General features: G+C 42.1%; 1 protein-coding gene across 1 annotated transcript in view; it reads left to right on the top strand.

Moving 5' to 3' along the window:
- ccdc141 (coiled-coil domain containing 141) overlaps positions 1–17,952 on the top strand; it is a 35,955-nt gene continuing 18,003 nt past the window's right edge. The window contains exons 1-12 of the mRNA XM_036546073.1: positions 1–385; positions 1,813–1,935; positions 5,413–5,604; positions 6,801–6,909; positions 7,874–8,127; positions 8,997–9,116; positions 11,544–11,738; positions 12,406–12,578; positions 12,965–13,106; positions 13,812–13,931; positions 14,832–15,023; positions 15,620–15,793. Coding sequence (XP_036401966.1) covers positions 284–385; positions 1,813–1,935; positions 5,413–5,604; positions 6,801–6,909; positions 7,874–8,127; positions 8,997–9,116; positions 11,544–11,738; positions 12,406–12,578; positions 12,965–13,106; positions 13,812–13,931; positions 14,832–15,023; positions 15,620–15,793 — 1,896 coding nt within the window. The 5' untranslated portion in view covers positions 1–283. The remainder of the gene's footprint in view (positions 386–1,812; positions 1,936–5,412; positions 5,605–6,800; positions 6,910–7,873; positions 8,128–8,996; positions 9,117–11,543; positions 11,739–12,405; positions 12,579–12,964; positions 13,107–13,811; positions 13,932–14,831; positions 15,024–15,619; positions 15,794–17,952) is intronic.

The raw sequence follows: 17,952 nt of genomic DNA on the forward strand, positions 1-17,952 counted from the left end.
TTGGGGACTGAGGGGAGGATACCATCACCATCGAGGCTCCATTAGGGTCCCGCTCATGCGCTGGAATCTAATTGTGGAACGGGGAGACCCCACGGTGTTGACGTGGAAGCTATCACTTTGAAAGCTGGTGGCTCTTGAGAGAAAGACGCATAAACTGCTCGCGGTTTGGGACTGACCTGGATCTGCAGCAGAAGGTCAGACGGAGAGGGCCCTGGATTTAGGGGGACCTGCAGGACTTCATACCCATCGCTCTGTGGTGAATGACGCGTGGACTGGAGCTACAATGTCCAATGAAGGTGACACTGGCGGTCAGCCTTCCACAACAACAATCAGCACCGTGGCGGTGCAGGCCGGGGAGTCACGGATCATCATAGTTATACTCAAGGTATCTCCCTCTGGATTACACTGGCGACGTTTAAAGAACACTTTATCACTTTCAAAGCAAGTGTAGTATTATGCTTCCCCTATTACATTTATTTACATCTACCTTTTATGTACATTAGTAAGGTGGATGTAAGCTTTTATTTGCTTGAAGGCTGAAACTGTGTAACAGTCAGTTAAAAGCGGAAAGAATCAGTGATGAAAGTAAATGGTGAAAATAAACAGATGATAAGTGTGGTGATATTTTAATTTTACAAATAGCTGGTTATGTGAAAAGTATGAAGTAAGTCACCACAATAAAGTAGTGTGTTGTTTTTGTATCTTAATGTTTCATCTAAACAGCGGGTTTGTGTAGAGATGTGAATTCACATGTGTCTGGTTTGAAAGAACTTGTGTTATTGATCTGTCTGTGTCAAACAGACAGTGACCTCAAAGCATCAGGGTGCCAAATTGATTTCTCTTAAGTGCTGCAGCAAATAAAAAAAGAGCCATTCTCTTGACAACAGCATCATAAGCGCCTGCCCACTGTTATTAGTTATATGATCATTAGTAAAGCTGGGTCTATTCCATTAACCTTGTGCAAGAACAGCTCCCAGTGTGCGGCCAACAGAAGGATTATAACAAAAAGCATGCTGGTTGGCTTTTGTTTAGACACAGGAGACACGGAGAGTTTGCTGTTTGAGTTGGACAACACAAGCAGCTCCTCATTGATGGGTACTGCTGGAAGTTAGACACGTTTCAGGCAGTAGGATCCTCTGTGTTGTATTAGTTTTGTTCACTTGGTGGTCAGTTTGGCTGTGAGTGAGGCGGGGGAACATGGCATTTCGTGTCCCCATTTAAGAAACCCCATTAAAGACAGTATGTGACACACGTGGTTTACTCAGGCATGTCCCCCATGAAAGGGCAACACATTCCTGCAAAATAATTAGCTCCAGAGACCGCCGAAAAGTACAGGAGTACATACTGTGTGTCTGCAATGTCAGATGGCCCGTGAAAGTATTATTACATGCAGTACAAAGTGTTATTAATGCATATTAAAGTATTATTAATGCATATTTAATTTTAGTTTCCAACATTGTGCATTACGCCGCTGACATAACGGAATGGGTCCGTCTCCTACTGCAAACCGCTGTACTTAGACGGCTTTATCCTCACCTTGGGTGAGGATTTTTCAGATTTACTGCCTGCGTCGTACGGAAAGGGCGGCAGTGAGTCATTGGTGGAATGTCACAATTCAATCAAGTGACAGGAGCGCCGGGGAAGCTGCGATCGGAGGTTTTCCTGGCACCCCCCCAGCAGAATGAACTTCGTATGATGTTTACAGTCTGTGAAATTCACACGGGGGGGACCACGTGGCCGAATGGGCGATGCGTCGGTGGGTGTAGGGTTACAGACGTAACGGTAACTTGCACGTGGCTTGTGTTCCCGCAGTGTGGGCAGCTGCTGCAGCTGCAGCTGGCCGAGGCAGAGCCCAATCTCCTGGAGATTGGGAGCAATCAGGACGAGACCAAGAAGCTCCTGCATGAACATGAGCAGCTGCTGACCAAGCTGAAGGTAATTGGATGGCCAGCATTGACCAATGAGGGAGGGAGGAGGCTGGATTTATCACGTGGTCAAAGTGGTGTTATGCTTTTGTCTGTGAATGATTTGTTACCTAGCTGTCAGTTGTGATTTAATCTGAGACAAATGTTTATTTGGCTCTGTTTTTGTGAAACATCTCTTCAGTTGCCCTAGAGGGTAATTTATGATATTTCCAAAGAAAGTTCCATATTCCGCATCTCATTATAACTCAGCGGCCAAAATGACTAGTTCACCTTCAGCCTTTTACTTCAGTTACCCTGTACATTTATGGTTGTCATGTATTTTAGATACTGATGTAGACTTTATGCTTCTTTTCTGTTGTAATGGCCTTACTCACTAGCCTTGCACCAGGTCTGCCCCCTTCAGCCAGCCTCGAGCATGTGTGCTTGAAGCTTTGCACTTCTCTGATGTAAGCGTGCACAGACTGCCGTTGCTCGTTAGCCATCTGCCCCTTATTTTTCAAGCCAACCACGATTCCAGGAAAGGTCATGGAATGTCCCGCTGCTCAATGTGGGGAGTGTCCTGTTGAAGAGTCATAGCGCTTGTACTCACTGTTTTGACTGTAATGGGTTACTGTTGGTTGTGCTACATTTGTTAGTGCAGTTAACTTGCATTTCCTGCAGGTGAATGCATTAAGTTTGTCATCTCATTAGATCAAGGTTGCAGGGGTTTCATTGATAAAATTGAATATAGCCCACTGCAACAGCCTTAAAAATATTTTCCCACATCTTCAGATAAAGACATGTTAAAAACGTATTGGTCATCAGGCAATAAAGGCAGATAATTAACAAGTAAACAACAGTGAGCGTTCAGTAGTCCGGACTGTGTTTTAGACAAGTCTTCATTCATAATGAGAAACCCCCACTGTGCATTTTTTGCACAGATGAATCTCCCACTGCTTTTGATTGTCATCAGAATTCTAAACCAATCATAAATCTGTAGCTGAATATACTGCATACTCCAGTTCATTTACTGGTCCAATTCCTTACAGCATTATTAAGTGAAGTTACAGATGGTTTTCCAACTGGAGGCAATGAACGATGAGAGGAGTAGTTACATCTTAATAAAATTGCTTGTACTAATGGATGTAGTATAGAATCCTAAAAGTCTTTGAGCAAGAACCAAAAAAAACTAGTCAGTGAATGTGATCATGATGAAAAGAAAAAAATGAATGATGATTCACTGTTACACACCTTTATCACAATCCAATCCCTAAGAGGAATGAATGCAGGACAGAAATTGAGGGTGACAAAAAAGCCTTTTTCAATACAATTTAAATCAAACAAACAATATTTTACCAAAAATATTTTACAAGATTTTACCACATACTTGTTTTTAGAATAATCTTTTCACCATTTAATAATATAATAATATAATATTACCTCTAAAACTAGTAATGCAGTTAGTGCTGGAAATGACTGTATTTGCCTTCTTCAGTAAAACTACCTATGTTGCCAGGTTATCGTCCTAGTAGCACAGTGGATCAGATGTGGAAAAACTCCAGTCCTCAGAAGCAGAAGTACCTGCATTGATTTGTCACACCCATTCACTAAACCAGCTGATTTCACTAATTAGTTCCCCCTCTGGCTGAGGAGCTGTTAGAAAATCCAAGAGGGAGTACTTATACTTTCTACACCTGGACACTATCCACCTTCTACTATTGACACATCAAAACGGGTAGATAAATGTGAAATTTGGATTGCTCAGAAAGCACAGTCAAACAATCAGACTTGCTTCATTTCACAACATAAAAATGATGAAATTAATCACTCACTGCTGGCGTTCTCACACCATCGTGTGATACCAAGCTCAGATTTAATTCAGCACTCTCTGTCTGTAATACAAGTGACTTGATAACTTAGCATGACAGCTTTCAAAGCCATTACATAATGTAACCCCATAGCTAATAGATCTATTGCATAAGCATTAGGATTTGCCTATTGGCTGTTATAGTCCATTTCATCAATTATCCTCGGGTGGATGCTATGAATCATGAACATTGCCTGCATCACTGTCATATGGAAGTACACCCTCACTAAGTAAAAATGTATACTTCAAGCAGGCAGTTCAGTGGTAAGATGGTGGGGAAGGACGTGCCCAGGTAGACAGCGATGATGAACAGAGCTGTGTGGAGATTTATCATTTTATTTTCTTTAAAATGTTACTTGTAGCCCTTGAAATGTGACATATACTTCTTGTGTTATTGTATCAGTTTTCTTAGATTTTCCAGTGAATGTATGGGGTACATTTTTGTGTAGAAATCCCGTCAATGTACATTGACATGGGAAAAATCTGAATCAAAAAGTCAAGCACATTTATGATTATTCTTTCTTTTAACTTTGTGGCATGTCTGTAGTTATTTGAAATTTTCCTCAAAGAAATGAATGGAAATTACTATACATTAAGTATATACAGTTGGTCTCCTTAGGCAAATTCAGCAATATGTGTGACCTTATTTTGTACATCAACCAAAACTCATGATGAAAAAAATCCTTAATTTATTTCCTAGTTTGTCCTAATTTTAGAAAATTTAAATTCACAGGGCTACAGGGGTTTCCAGTACTGGCCCTGGAGGGCAATGGTTCAGTTTATTTTCCATTTCTGTGAAACACACACTTCCCTTCTGTGGCGGAAGGCTTAGTTGCTCTAATTAAGGTGATAATTTATTCGTCTATGAAACATTTATTGATGACTGCTGTAAACTTGCAATTAATTACGCTACTTAATTTACACTATTTAATTGCATGAATTAAAATTCCCCAACTAAAAAATGCCTAAAATTTACAATGTCAGTTCATTAAAACTAACAGAATTTACAATCAATGCTTTGGAATTAAGGCCTAAGAGTTTTGTTCTAAATATATATCTCCCATGACATTATTTTCATTCCTTTAGCAATATTCAGCTCAGCGCCTGAAGCAGCAGTCTCACAGCAGGACTACGCTCCCATGTGAAAACAAAGTCAGGATTGGGGTGTAATTCAATATTTGTAACTGCTTGTTCAGCTTGTACACACTTCTACTGGTACTGTGACAGTGAAAATAACTGATAAAGGTGCTATTACTTGTAATTAAAATGACTGTAATTAATCAGTTAATTGATTTTAAAGAGGGGTAGCATGTCGATCAGGGAATGGGAGCAGAAGACAGCCTTAAGTGGGACGTTGGTGCCCGGGCTGGAGGGAACATTGCACAGTGTCAGCTGGCAAGGAGGGCTAGTCCCAGTGCAGGCTCATGGGCAGAAATATGTGTTAATCGTGTCCTCAGCCGTCCTATTTTCATAACTTCTGAAAGATTCAGTATTCATCTCTCACACTCCGTTTTTAGACTCTTTTCAAGGTAAGTTTAAGGTTACAGTTCGCTGCCATGAATACGGATTACTCTACTCGCGTCGAACCACATCGAGAGGCTGCAGCTTGCTGATTGGAGTGGAAACTTCTCCTTCGTTCAGAAACATGAAGGTGGCGTCTGGGATCTCCTGGAGGAGGCAGATAAGACGGCGGAGGAGAAGAAGGACGAGGCGCCGGTGTACGAGGCCATGGCCGACACCCTGAGCGATGCGTGGAAGGCCCTGGTCGCGCAGCTGGAGAAACGCAGGGCGCTTCTTCACCTGGCCTCCGAATTCTTCGACAGAGCGCTGGAGGTGAGAGCCGTAGCGCGGGTGCAGGGCGGAGCTGGCCTCAACTGGTAAACGACACTTTTTTGTTTGTGTTTATTGATTCTATGCTTGTAATCACAACCTTGAGCACAGTAGTATTTTACCTCCAATTTAGTCTCAATAGGGGCCTAGTTTGCTGTGATTACCGCTGAACCCACGCAAATGAATGCTGAAATTTCACAGCTGCCTACTGACTTAGGCTTTGTATTGAGCCAGGTGCTAATGAGAGAGTCTTTATTTGATTTCTGAGAGGTCAGGTTTCACATGCTGAGCGTACCACATGAACAGCTAACAGTGAATGGAAAGAGACGATTCAAACAGTGTAATGTTCCAGCCAATGCTATTATGATTATTACTATTATTAGTATTACTGCTTCCAGCAAGCTATTACATGTACAGCCATAACAACAGAAAACAGCTTAAGAGCCCTAGAAAAAGAAAGACTTTTGCCCTAAGAATTCTAGCTTCAAGGCATAAATATCCATTGGATACTTGCACTGAAAATTAACTCATTGATCAGAACACGATTGTTTTATTGTAATTATCTGTGATGACGATTACCTTGTGGATATAAATCTGTCAGTGCCGAGAGCCTGAAATGATTTGCAATGATGACCACACAGGTTTACTGCACACAGATGCACAGAAATGATGTGTTTGAGAGACACATGAGGCAGGTGTTGCTCTCACTGCTGCACTTATCAGTAAATGCAGAGGATGTGCTGAGTTAGAGCCCCCCCAACAGATTCACATAAACAAGCACATGAAATAGGACTGCTGTGTAAATGTTGGAGTAAGGTTACATGAGGTAGACCGCTTAGGAAATGACAGCATGACAAAATTGGAGTCGAGGCTTGTAAATGTTAGAGACTAATATCAACTCCTCTAATCCAGCTGTGACACTTTAGACTGTGCAAATTGGGCTGTGAGGCAACTTGCTTGAAAAGGAAATGTTCCACAAGAGGTCACGCCAAGGTCAAATCCTGTTTTATGTTTTGCTCTGCAAAAGGTCAGGAGAAAGTCAACTTCTGTTTCGTGTTTTGCCGTTGAAGAGGGATGGCAAAGCATCAGAGGCAACGAATCTTGACAAAATCTGGGCAGATCACAAAAGCCATGTGTACATTACTCCCGTAGGACCAACACATGCACTGAGGGTGTGTGTCTGTTCTCACTCTGCACAGTTCGCCATAAAGATTGACGAGGCCGAGGACTTCCAGAGAAACACACAGGAGCTCACCGGCACCGACTGCTTGAAGGAGCTTCTCCAGAAACACAGCTGCATTAAAAAAGGCAAGTGTTCCACACTGGTAGAGGCTCCTCAGTAAATCCTATCACAGTACTCAGTTTTCCCAGCATAACTCTCACAGCACCATTGGTGGAAATCTCCAGGATGCTGCACTGTAACGTCCGCTGTGCAAAACGCAGCACAGTCGTGACGTCCACTCTCACCACTGTCCTCCCCCAGGAAATCAGCTCTCCCTGGAGAGACCCCAATGAAACATGGCCCTACTAATAATAGACTCAAGATGTCTCTGAAGTCTCCAAGGGACGGAGCTCCGACCGCAGCTGAAATGGAAATATTTATCAGATATGAGCAGGAGAGCTCTTTACATCACATTGGCAGCGCAGGCCAGTAATGGAGTGGGCTGCCGGTGAAGTAAAAGCAGTCGATCAGATACAATGTTAATGCGCAGGGCTGGGAGAGTGAGGAGAGAGGTCTTTCAGGGACAATGGGCAGGCATGTACCTAGAGGCCTGGATAAAGCTATGTATGGCTTCCCCACAGTCTAACATCCTAACACTGTATTTCTTTACACTGACAATGAATGTTCTTTATACAACACAGAATTTCAAAAGAAAGAAAAAAAAAAACATTCAGCACTGAATTTCAAAGGAAACTTTTTTTCCATTGATTTCAGGGTAAATGGATCCTTTCTAAATTGTGCTAGTAAAGTAATTGCAATACTTGATCTTAATTGTAAGTGAAAGTTAAGCATAAATATTGATTTTAACCCAGATGACAGTCTACAACATGCTTGTTGGTTGTAAAAAAGAGCGTTTCATTTCATTCACAACGAGTAGCATGTAATGCTGTTGCACTTTTTTGGTAGCTATGCACAAGGAGTCTGTATAACGATGGAACTAATAATTTGCTAGCAGCCAATCTCAAATAAAAACCCACATCAATTCAGGGGTCACACAGCCTACTGTAAAGAATAGCTTGTTGGTTATTTTGACATGTGTCGTTCCTCCAGGGCTTTTGGAGAAATCTATGCTAGTTTTGAATAAGAGTCGGGAGCTGCTGGACTTCCTGAAGGACTTCCAGGCTGAGGAGCCTCTGAAGAGCCAGGACACAGTTGGTGGAGCACGTCGGAGCTGTGAGAAGGTGGAGAGTCTGATGGAGATTCTGCAGGACAGACGCAGACAGGTGGACCAGCACATGAAACAGCAGCGCCTTGACCTGGAAGTGATCCTCCGCATCTACCAATGGGAGCGGCAGGAACAGGAAGTGAGTCACTCACTGCCCGATGTTATGTGACGTTTAGAACAATTGAATATTTGTTGTATAAATTTAAATTTGTTGTTAATGCAGTGCACTGTGCTTTAAAAGAATCACATCTGTTCAGGATGATTTGATTTTTGTAAGTGGTCTATTCATAAAGGAGAATTTCCTAATGAAGGGATAAGGTAGACATTTATGTTTTTTGTATTTTGTTTTAACTGAGAAATTCTAATGAGCAGGTTGCTTGATTCTTAGATATTTAAAGCAGCATTAGAATAGGACTGATTCCATAGACTGTTTGTCTATGCAGTCAGATTATGAAATTAGTTCATATGATGGGTCTTATTTTAATAGATATGAGGCTCTATAACTGTATGGAATTCATATAACAGGATGATGATCATAAGACTGTCATTTTTAAATTGAAAATGGTCAGTATCTCATCTTAATACATACAGTAGAGGCATCATTCCTTTAGCTGAAGCTGAGACGAGGGTTCTGACGAAAGTAGAGATGTTAATGGCCAGTCTGCTCGCCTGGCTGCGTGTTTGCCATTTAATCTGCTGCTGGGTCTGGGAAAGAAATCATGTGGTTTAACATTTCTGACACTCCAACTTCAGTGCCAAGCCAAGCTGCTGAGCATTCAGGCAAGCTTGACTTTACTAGTTTTTCTTTTATTTAATGACCCAATCAATGCACTCAATGATGTGATATACTGTATATGTGTGTGTGTATGTGTGTGTGTGTGTGTGTGTGTGTAATAATAAATTAAATCCATTTATATGCATATTGAACATTCAGAAAGTAAAAACTGGATGACTCTTATTTCTCTTCTCTTTTGTGTTTCTGTCCTGTTCTGTTCTATTCATACACAGGCAACGAACTGGTTTAAGGACAAAGCTGAGGCGTTCCTGGAGAAAGACCAACTCGGTTCAACGCTGTCAGAAAATGAGGAGCTGCTCCAGGAGTACAAAGCCTTTGAATCAAAAGCCAAGGTAAAACACAGCGTCGTTAGAATGGCTTTAGATATAAAACTGTGATTAAAAACAAGCAAGCTGAGTCCCCCACGGCAAAGATGCTCCAGTGAGCAGAGAGAAAAAGATTGCTTTCTGTAAACAACTTATGAGTTCCCAAAGCTGCCGTGACAAGGGAACAGGAAGTGTTTACGCCTCATATCTCACCATAAGTGTGTATAATGCTCATACCTCAAGGAATCGGTGCTTATTTTTGAATACAGAAGGGCAGCACCATATTTTCTGAATGAAACAATAAATTTTGAAGTATTGCTATCCACTCAGAAACACATTATATATAACAAATTGCTGGAAAAAAATTAAGTACAGTTGTATATGGAGTCAGTCAGAATTTAATGCATTATATTTTATTGATGACTCATCAAAGCACAACAGCAAATTGAATGCACAATAATATGGTAATATGGTTTTTGTAGGAAATCATCCAAAGCTGTGTGCCAAATGGCCACCCATTGTAATGATTACCGTTTGCAAATAACTCATTGTAATTGAAGTGGCTAATTTGCCAATACACAGTTATCCATGTTATGTTGCCCTAGTCAAAGTCTTGAGATTTGTTTGCTTTATATTGTGCCTAACGGGACTCTGTCAGATAAATTAAGTAAACAGCTCAATTCATATTAGAAAGAATAATAGCAGCAAAATGCACTAATTACAAAATGTACATTCATGGAAGAAACATTGTCACACAAGCCTTTAAGAATTTATTCTAAAAAACGCAAGTCAACCCATATTCAGTTGAAATGACAAATTTTGAAATCCATATCCAATTATACATGTATATAGTGTGTATCTCCTGCTGTGAAGAGGTGTGTTTGAATGGTTGTGTAAATGTTTACATTAAATACACTGACCTAAAAAAAATCATGCTTACATTCCCCACACAAAAAAAAAAAAAAATCAATGGAAGTGATCTGTTTTAAAATAAATCTATGAGACGCTGGAAACTGAGAAGGACATGACCTGATGGCTAAACATGGACTGCAGGCGACAATTCAATACATGTGTTAAAAATACCTCAGCCACAGCACGCGAGAGACACACTGTTGCTGCAGATGCACTCAGGGCATTGTATTTGTCATCAGCTATTACAATACTATCTTTCTTAGTCTGCTAATGAGGGTGCTGCAGTTTCTCTCATAGTGCTGTGTAGAGGGCACTTGCTGCTATTTAACGTTCGCTGAAATGGGTAGAGAATGGCCCCCTCAAATTTGTAAAAGCCGTAGTAATTACATTACGGATTCTTAAATGATTTTTTGAAAAAAGAGCTGTTGAGAAAAGGTCCATTTCAGCGCTGTAATTTGAAGTCAAGTTTTCAACTTTCGTGTGTGTGCACTATATCAAAAAAGTGTTGTGATCATGCAGACAATTTAAGTTGCAACTCATTCAACTCAACTCAATTTAACTCTTGGTTTGCTCTTATGCCTCTAATATTCGACTGTTACTGTTTAGAAACTGACCCCCTCATGCTGCCCTTCTGTCCTCTGTCCTGTACTGCATCCTAGAATCTCATTGAAATCCACCTGCAGTCAACCTGGTGCTGATGCTTTTAATAGGGATGCTTGTGAAAGGTGATAAATTGTCCTCAGTTATTTGCACTACTGCTTTATAGTTTTAGTCTTGAAGGAGGCATTTGTTGAGGAGGGAATAATAGCCTCCCTTGCTGAATAATAAATGGGACACTCCACTATATTAAAGCTCTTTTGATTCTTGGCACTCAGAACTATTCCTGGCACTATTATTAGTGACAATTTAGAACCATCAATTGATTAGTTTTATTTTTCCCCATTTAGAGTGCTCTGACGTCTTGCATCTTGAATGTCTCTAAACATAGTTCAGTGAACTAAAGAAAGCAAGCAAATCCATGTGACAAATGTGTTTATGAGGGTTTTTGTTTTACCCTCACTTTACCATAAATGCTGTTGTGACAAGCACTTTAAAAATAGGAGCGGTCGAGCAACTGTAAAAATGGTCGAGCAACTGTGAAAATGAGAGCAAAGCTGTTCAAATTTTATCAATAACCATTTAGTATCATCAATTGATTAGTCTCATGTTTCCCCATCTAGAGTGCTCTGACATCTTGAATGTCTCTTTGTTAAAAATGAAGTTTGCTGAGCTAAATAAAGCAGGCAAATCCTTGCCTTTCAGGAATCTCATTTCTACACTACTTATTTTGATAAACTGGGTGGCCACAATATGACAAGGTGAAACATCCATCAGTGTTTTAGTTTTACCCTCACTCTGTCATAAATTCAGCTGTGACATAATGGTGCTATAAAAATAGGTGCGATCAAGAAACTGTGCTTTCAGTATGGGAGCAAAGGTGTTCAAATTTTATTTGCAGGATCTAGATTCAGTCTGTCACACATGCATCCTCCCCCCCCTCAGGACTGGAGCTCGTTGGTGGAGAGGCTGCTGGCGGAGGCCTCCCAGATCCTGGCCTCAGAGGATTGTGCCGAGAAGGAGCACGTGGAGGCAAAGAGTCAGAAGCTTAAGGCCCTGCACGAGGAGTTCTGGAACCTGATGATGGGTCGTATGGCTCACCTGCAGGAGAGCAATGCTTTCTTCAGTGGCGCCAATAAGGTACCAACACCTCACATTACATTACATTCTTGTCATTTAGCAGATGCTCTTATCCAGAGCCACTTAGATACATGTAGGTTACAATTTTTATCCGTTTATACAGAGGGGTATTTACTGAGGCAACTGTGGGTTAAGAACCTTGCCCAAGGGTACAGCAACAGTGCTCCAGTGGGGAAATGAACCAGCAACCTGTTGGTTACCAGCCCTGTGCCTTACCACCACACCACATACTCATGTGTGACTGAATCAACAGTTTCAATGATTATGATGATCCTGATGTTTATAATAAGTACTTCGGGGAGCTGATGCAGTTAGGCTTGAATAATCCTGTATTTCTTTTGCCCTCTGGTTAAGATGCATTATAAAGAAATGACGGGAATCCATTCTAAACTGCTCATAAACAGTATTGCTTTAGGGTCACAGTGCAATAAATACTTGTGTGAAATTACAGTTGCCTTAGGCGATTCTAGAGTTTGGCATTGCGAAATGCTAAAAGCATACAGAAGCATTCATCCTCAGCAAAGGCAGGGCTTGAATTGAATTGCATTGAATTCAATCAGCTGGTACTTCTGTTGCTCTCATAACTCGCCACACTGAATGTGCTCTATTCTGAAAGTGCAAATGTTGTGCACTTAACTGTGCCAAATGTATCTGTTGTTCTTGCTAGGCGTTTGAAGTGATGGCAGGGATCGAAAGCAGCCTGAAGGTGGTGAAGTCCCAGTCCCTGAGTCTGCCTGAGCTGGCCAAGAAACACGAGGAACTGCTGTGGAACATCAAAGAGGCAGCTGCCGAACCCCTGCAGAGAGGCCAGCTCCTGCTCCACAAGGTGAACCCTAAAAGGTGAGAGGGCAGACGAGGCGCTCTATCCTCACGAGCCTTCTGCTGGTGGGATACATTTTTGCTGTGAAAACTGTTTGACGGGTGTGGAGTGCTGTTTAGGGCTGTGGGTATCCAGGCAGGACACTGGACCTTGTGTGTCCAGCAAGCACTGAGATGTTTCACAAAAATAAATGGATGAATAAAGACCTTAATATGTAATTGAATGGGACTCATATTACAATACATTTGATCCAATCTGATTGAAAGTAATGAATATCATTCAGCACCATAATCCGCAACAGCTTTATGAAAGACACTGAACTTTCCATTAGCTCATGGGCCTGTGATCTGAAACAGTGTACTGAGTCAGTGGGTGGAGGTGCCCATGTTCCTGTCTGTGTTTCCAGTGCCCAGGTGGGCGGGGTGCAGAGGATGATAGGCTATATCCATGAGCGGGTGGAGTCGCTGAGCCAGGAGTGCCACGCCCACCGAGAGCTGGCGGAGAAGAGACAGCAGCTGGTGGCCTCCTTCGAAGACCTAGTGGACAAGGTACAGCCTGTCCCTGTCCCGTCTCTCTCAAAGCAGGGTTTACACTGCTAAGAGGTGTTTGTGTTATTATCTTTAAATGCTGCTGAATTGCACCATCCTGTATAGGCCAGTCTAGAGCTAAATGACAGTTTATTACTTTCCATGTGGGAAAACTTGTTTTTATTAAGTGTAGATTAGCATGGGTTTATTGTTTTGTTGAGCTTAAAGCTCCAGCAGTGGATTGTTGTTAAGTTTATGGGGTGTATTTCACCTTCCTCCTCATTCCATGCCTCCACATCACTGTAGGCTGTAAAGGCTTGAACAGTGAAATCTACAGCTTAGTGCAGAGATCTCCAGCCCTGGTCCTTAAGTTTCAGATGTTCCTGGTTTTCTTCCCATCCCAACTCACATAACTGAGTCAAATATTGAATTAAATTAATGCAGTTGACCATGCACTTGAGGGACATTAATTAGCATAAAAATTAATCTTAATAACAGATCAAATTATCTGATCAAGAGCCTTGGCAGAAAAAAACCAAGAGCATCACTGGCACTCCAGGACTAGGGCTGTATACCCCTGACTTAGTACTATGAATATAAGATCATTCCTTCCAGTCCTGCGTTGTCACATTTCATCTGAGTGAACTGTGTCTCGAAAAGCAGCAGGAAAGGGGTTTTCAAAGAATGCTCCAGAATCTGAATGAAGAAGCATGTTTCCTCGTGCAGGTCTCAGTGTGGATCAAGACCAGCAGCTGTGTCCTCTCCAACAACGCAGAACCGGGGTTAGTGCTGTCAGAATCTGAGGATGTGCTGAACAGACACCTGGAGCTGTCCTCCCAGACACAGGTGAGAACTCCTGCATTCGGAGCAGGTGCTGAGGCATGCTATTGAGATTCCTGCGAATACAGTACTGTAATGACCAGACATTTTTTCACACACACAAAACATATTTGATGTAATGTAATAGTGCAATAAATTTACATAATAATGCTTTATACTATGGCCTGATCAAATAACAGATTTTGATTGCTGTATGATTTTTTAATAATATGGCTGAAACATTTTAATGTGAGGTTATAACATGCTTCCAGCAAAAATGACCCAAGTACTGTTGGAAAATCAATGCATAAATGTCATTGTGAACTCCAATCTTAACCAATAAGGGTACATTAATAAAAAATTGAAAGCATTAAATTAGAATCAACAAATCCATAGACAGCCAACCTTTACCCAGACGAGTGACTACTTCATTTCGTTCAACCTGTTTGGTGACTGCAGTGGTACTAAAATATGACCGAGCGCCCACTTGTCTGATGTGTCACAGTCCACGTGCACAGGTTTACCACCAGTGCATCAGGAAAGATACTTAACTTGAGTCATAAGCAATAACCGCTTAAAACTGAGGAGGGGTTACAAAAAGGAAACCTGCAAGGCCTGTCGATGTTTTAATGGTTTGGCCTGTGGGGGAAAATAGACACTGACATTGATGGGATAGTGGCAGAGGAATTCAATAAAACTGTTCTTTACTCTATAACAGGGTTGTGTCACATCACCCTGTCATGCTTTATTTTAACACTACAGCACAGCTTATGCTGGGTTATTCCTTACATAAGCGTGAATAATCTGTGGAATATATGTAAGTGCATAGGTGTTGGCCATCTGTGAAAGGCTTCAGGCACGGTTAAGCTCCCCTACCGCTGTGCCATCCTCAGACTGTTAATTGGTCTGTTTTTTTTTTCCGCTCAGGGTGTCACGAGTGAATTTGAGGTGATCGCCGAGCTCATTAAGGCACTGAAAATGCTGGAGACTCCCGAGGCCACCGAGTTCTCCAACAGAGCCAGCCTCCTGAGTGAGGAGCTGAAGACCCTCACCAGGAACATCACGGCTCGCACCGAGAGACTCAAACCCTACGTGGCCTTCCTGCGCGCTGCCGAGGAGGTAAGCCATCATTCAGATTTCTCAGACTGCCTTTAATAACTCAGCCATTACATTAGATTGACTTATGTGTATAGTATGCTTAGGAAGGCATGTAATAACTGCAACCAAATCAGGAAATGACTATAAATAGCATACAGCACCCTCCACATTTATTCATACATCCTTTTAAACAGGAACAAAAACAGTTCATGCATTCTGCCTGTATGAATGGTCAAAAATGGTCAAAAATCCCCCCTCAAGTACAAGAACCTTGTGAATCAGTACAGCATCAGTATAATCCATGCCAGAGGTGGATTTACAAAACACTGACTTCCAGTGTATAAACAAATGCAAACCTCGTGTTTTCTAGAAAAATCACTTGTTCAAACAATATGACTTCGCTCTGCGCAGTACCATTAGAAAATCAAGTATAACATTTAAAAAAAATGTAAGCCCAAAAAAAATGATTTGACACGTACATTTTCTTCTTGATGTATCATGTTTTTTTTCTTTTTTTTTAATCAGAGGTATTAATAAATATGGAGGGTGCTGTAGTTCCTAAGCAACAGAGGGTGGAAGTGGGTGAAGGTGAGTGATGTGTGCTCTGTGCCGGCCAGGTGGACGAGCATGTCCGCAGTCTGCAGGAGGGCTTCAAAAACAGGCCTGAGGAGGAGAATGAGGAGGCCAGCGCCGCAGCCAAGGAGATGGCCGACGCCAAGTGGCAGTCCCTGCTGGAGAGGTTCCTCACTGTGCAGGACCTGGGAAACAACTTCGTCAACTCCTCCAACATGGTGAGAGAGACCGCAGCATGCGGCCAGTCTCCTTGCATAAGCAAATGCTTAACGGGAACAGCCCGTCTTAGCTTTGAAGTGAATTCAGTACTCTGAGGTTAGTCCTGAATGATCACCCATTGTCTTACTCCTCTTCAAATCCCATTGAAATCTCCCCCCGACATCAGAGTTGCAGGGTGTACGAGTGTTGAGACAAGGGGACTAGATCACTGAACCAATTGCAGCAGGTGTTCTGAAAGAATGAAATTAGAAATCTCAGATGCACAGATGCCTTCAACTTTATTGCTTGGTTTACACTTAAATAACTTGTAGAATTGTTGGTTTGGTATGGAATATGGCTTACCCCTACTCACCTAGATAGAATTAAGTAGAGTTAAGAAACCGAATGCCTTCAACAGACTGAGGTACTTGTCTGAAATCACTGTTCGTCTATTCCCCTGAAATGAGACAGTCAGTCTGAGGGAGCTGGCTGTACCTGTAGAGATTCCGTCTTGTTTCTGTCAGCTGTGCTGGTTTGGTCTTGTGTTCTGTACGTACACACGGTGTTACAAACAAATTTTGCAGTACGAGGAAAATGCCATCTTTCACCATCAGGCAGAGGTGGTTTTCTTCAGGGGAAGCGTTGAATGATTGCAGCTCAGAGAAGACATTCCTTTCACAACAGTCGCTGAGGACGTTTGTTAGAGCTGATGGAGTAACTCCAGGTCCCTGGGGAGTCCTGCCACTGGATATTTACAGTAGCAGCTGTAAACATCTCTCTAGCCCTGCACACAGCAACTCTGCTCTTTCCCAAGCCTCTACTTCCATCTTTCATTGCCACAAATGGGTGAAATATGTCTGCTGGTGCCACTGCCTGTGGCCATGGCATGCACATGCGGTGTTCCTTTTTGTTTAATTTCATGATCGAGCAGTACTAATTAAATGATTAATTGCAGCCTCCCTGTATACAGTTATCACCTCAACATTTCAGGAGGCAGTTGTGGTCAGTCTAGCTCTCTAGCTTTCTGGGCAGGAGGTTGAACCTGTGTGTAAAGTTTGCTGCTATTTGTGTAGCCTCCAGAATGGCTACTCTGCCTCTGATTATACAAGTGCCTCATATCAGGAGGACACACTTATATGAACTGACGTGACCTGTCTGGGTGTTGGGTGGTTGTTGAATCCCCCGCATGGTTGAATGGCAGACAGTAAAGCTCAAGGTGTTGTTTAATTTGTAAGTGAAGTTAGGAATCAGCATGGGCCATGTGAGTGTAGAACCAGCTCCTCAGAAGTATGTAGGAACATTCTAGAACTTGCAGTAAAGTCATGTGTGGCAGTTTGCTTTGGTCTGCAGTGCATTTAGTTTAGTTTAGTTTAGTTTAGCAGTGGCCATGCACAACACATTAGATGCTCCTGATTTAGCTATATAGTTCATTTGCATCTGTAGTCCCTGCAGTGCACCGCTGTACTTCCTCCGTCCAGTCCAAGCCGCTATTCCTCTTCCTTTGCAAGATGTTTTTTATTTGTGCCTGCGTGATTTGATGTTTTCATCGCGGTTTTAATCTTTTGCCATGGGGATTCCTGCTGTTTAGGACATCAGAAGAACCATCTCAATGTCACTTGAGTTCAGCCGTTTCATCGCAGCTTTCAAACAGACAATCACTGAATCACCAGAGTACTGTAACACTGTTGAACTCTAGCCTTTCTTAATTTGTTGGTAAGCTGTGATCCCTTCCCTTTCTTGTGGTTTGTTCAGTTGTTCAGCACACTGCCACTTGATTTTCTTGCCATCTGTTGTGTGAAAGACACCAGCAGCAGCAAAAGCATTCCATACCAGTTTCACCATGTGCCACACACCTAGACTGGATGTAACTGTCTGGAATGGGTCTGCCAGGTGGGGGAAGGAGGGACACATTCCCAGTACAGCCGTGGCTTCTCCAAGATCTTGCATCATGGGAAAATTACAAGAGGGTCCCTCTTAAATATGTGACATGGTAGACACTTCTATGTCATGGAGTTCCATAGTGACAGTCCCTGAGGATATTGGTTCAGTGGTAATTTCATGACTCATGTTGGAAACATGGCACCCTTAACAACTGGCACATTCATCCAAACTGCCACAACCAATGAGCACATACCCTTGGAACTAAAGTAATCTCAAACACTTCAATCATCCCTCTATA

Source organism: Megalops cyprinoides, chromosome 14, assembly GCF_013368585.1.
Source record: "Megalops cyprinoides isolate fMegCyp1 chromosome 14, fMegCyp1.pri, whole genome shotgun sequence".
Classification (NCBI taxonomy): domain Eukaryota; kingdom Metazoa; phylum Chordata; class Actinopteri; order Elopiformes; family Megalopidae; genus Megalops; species Megalops cyprinoides.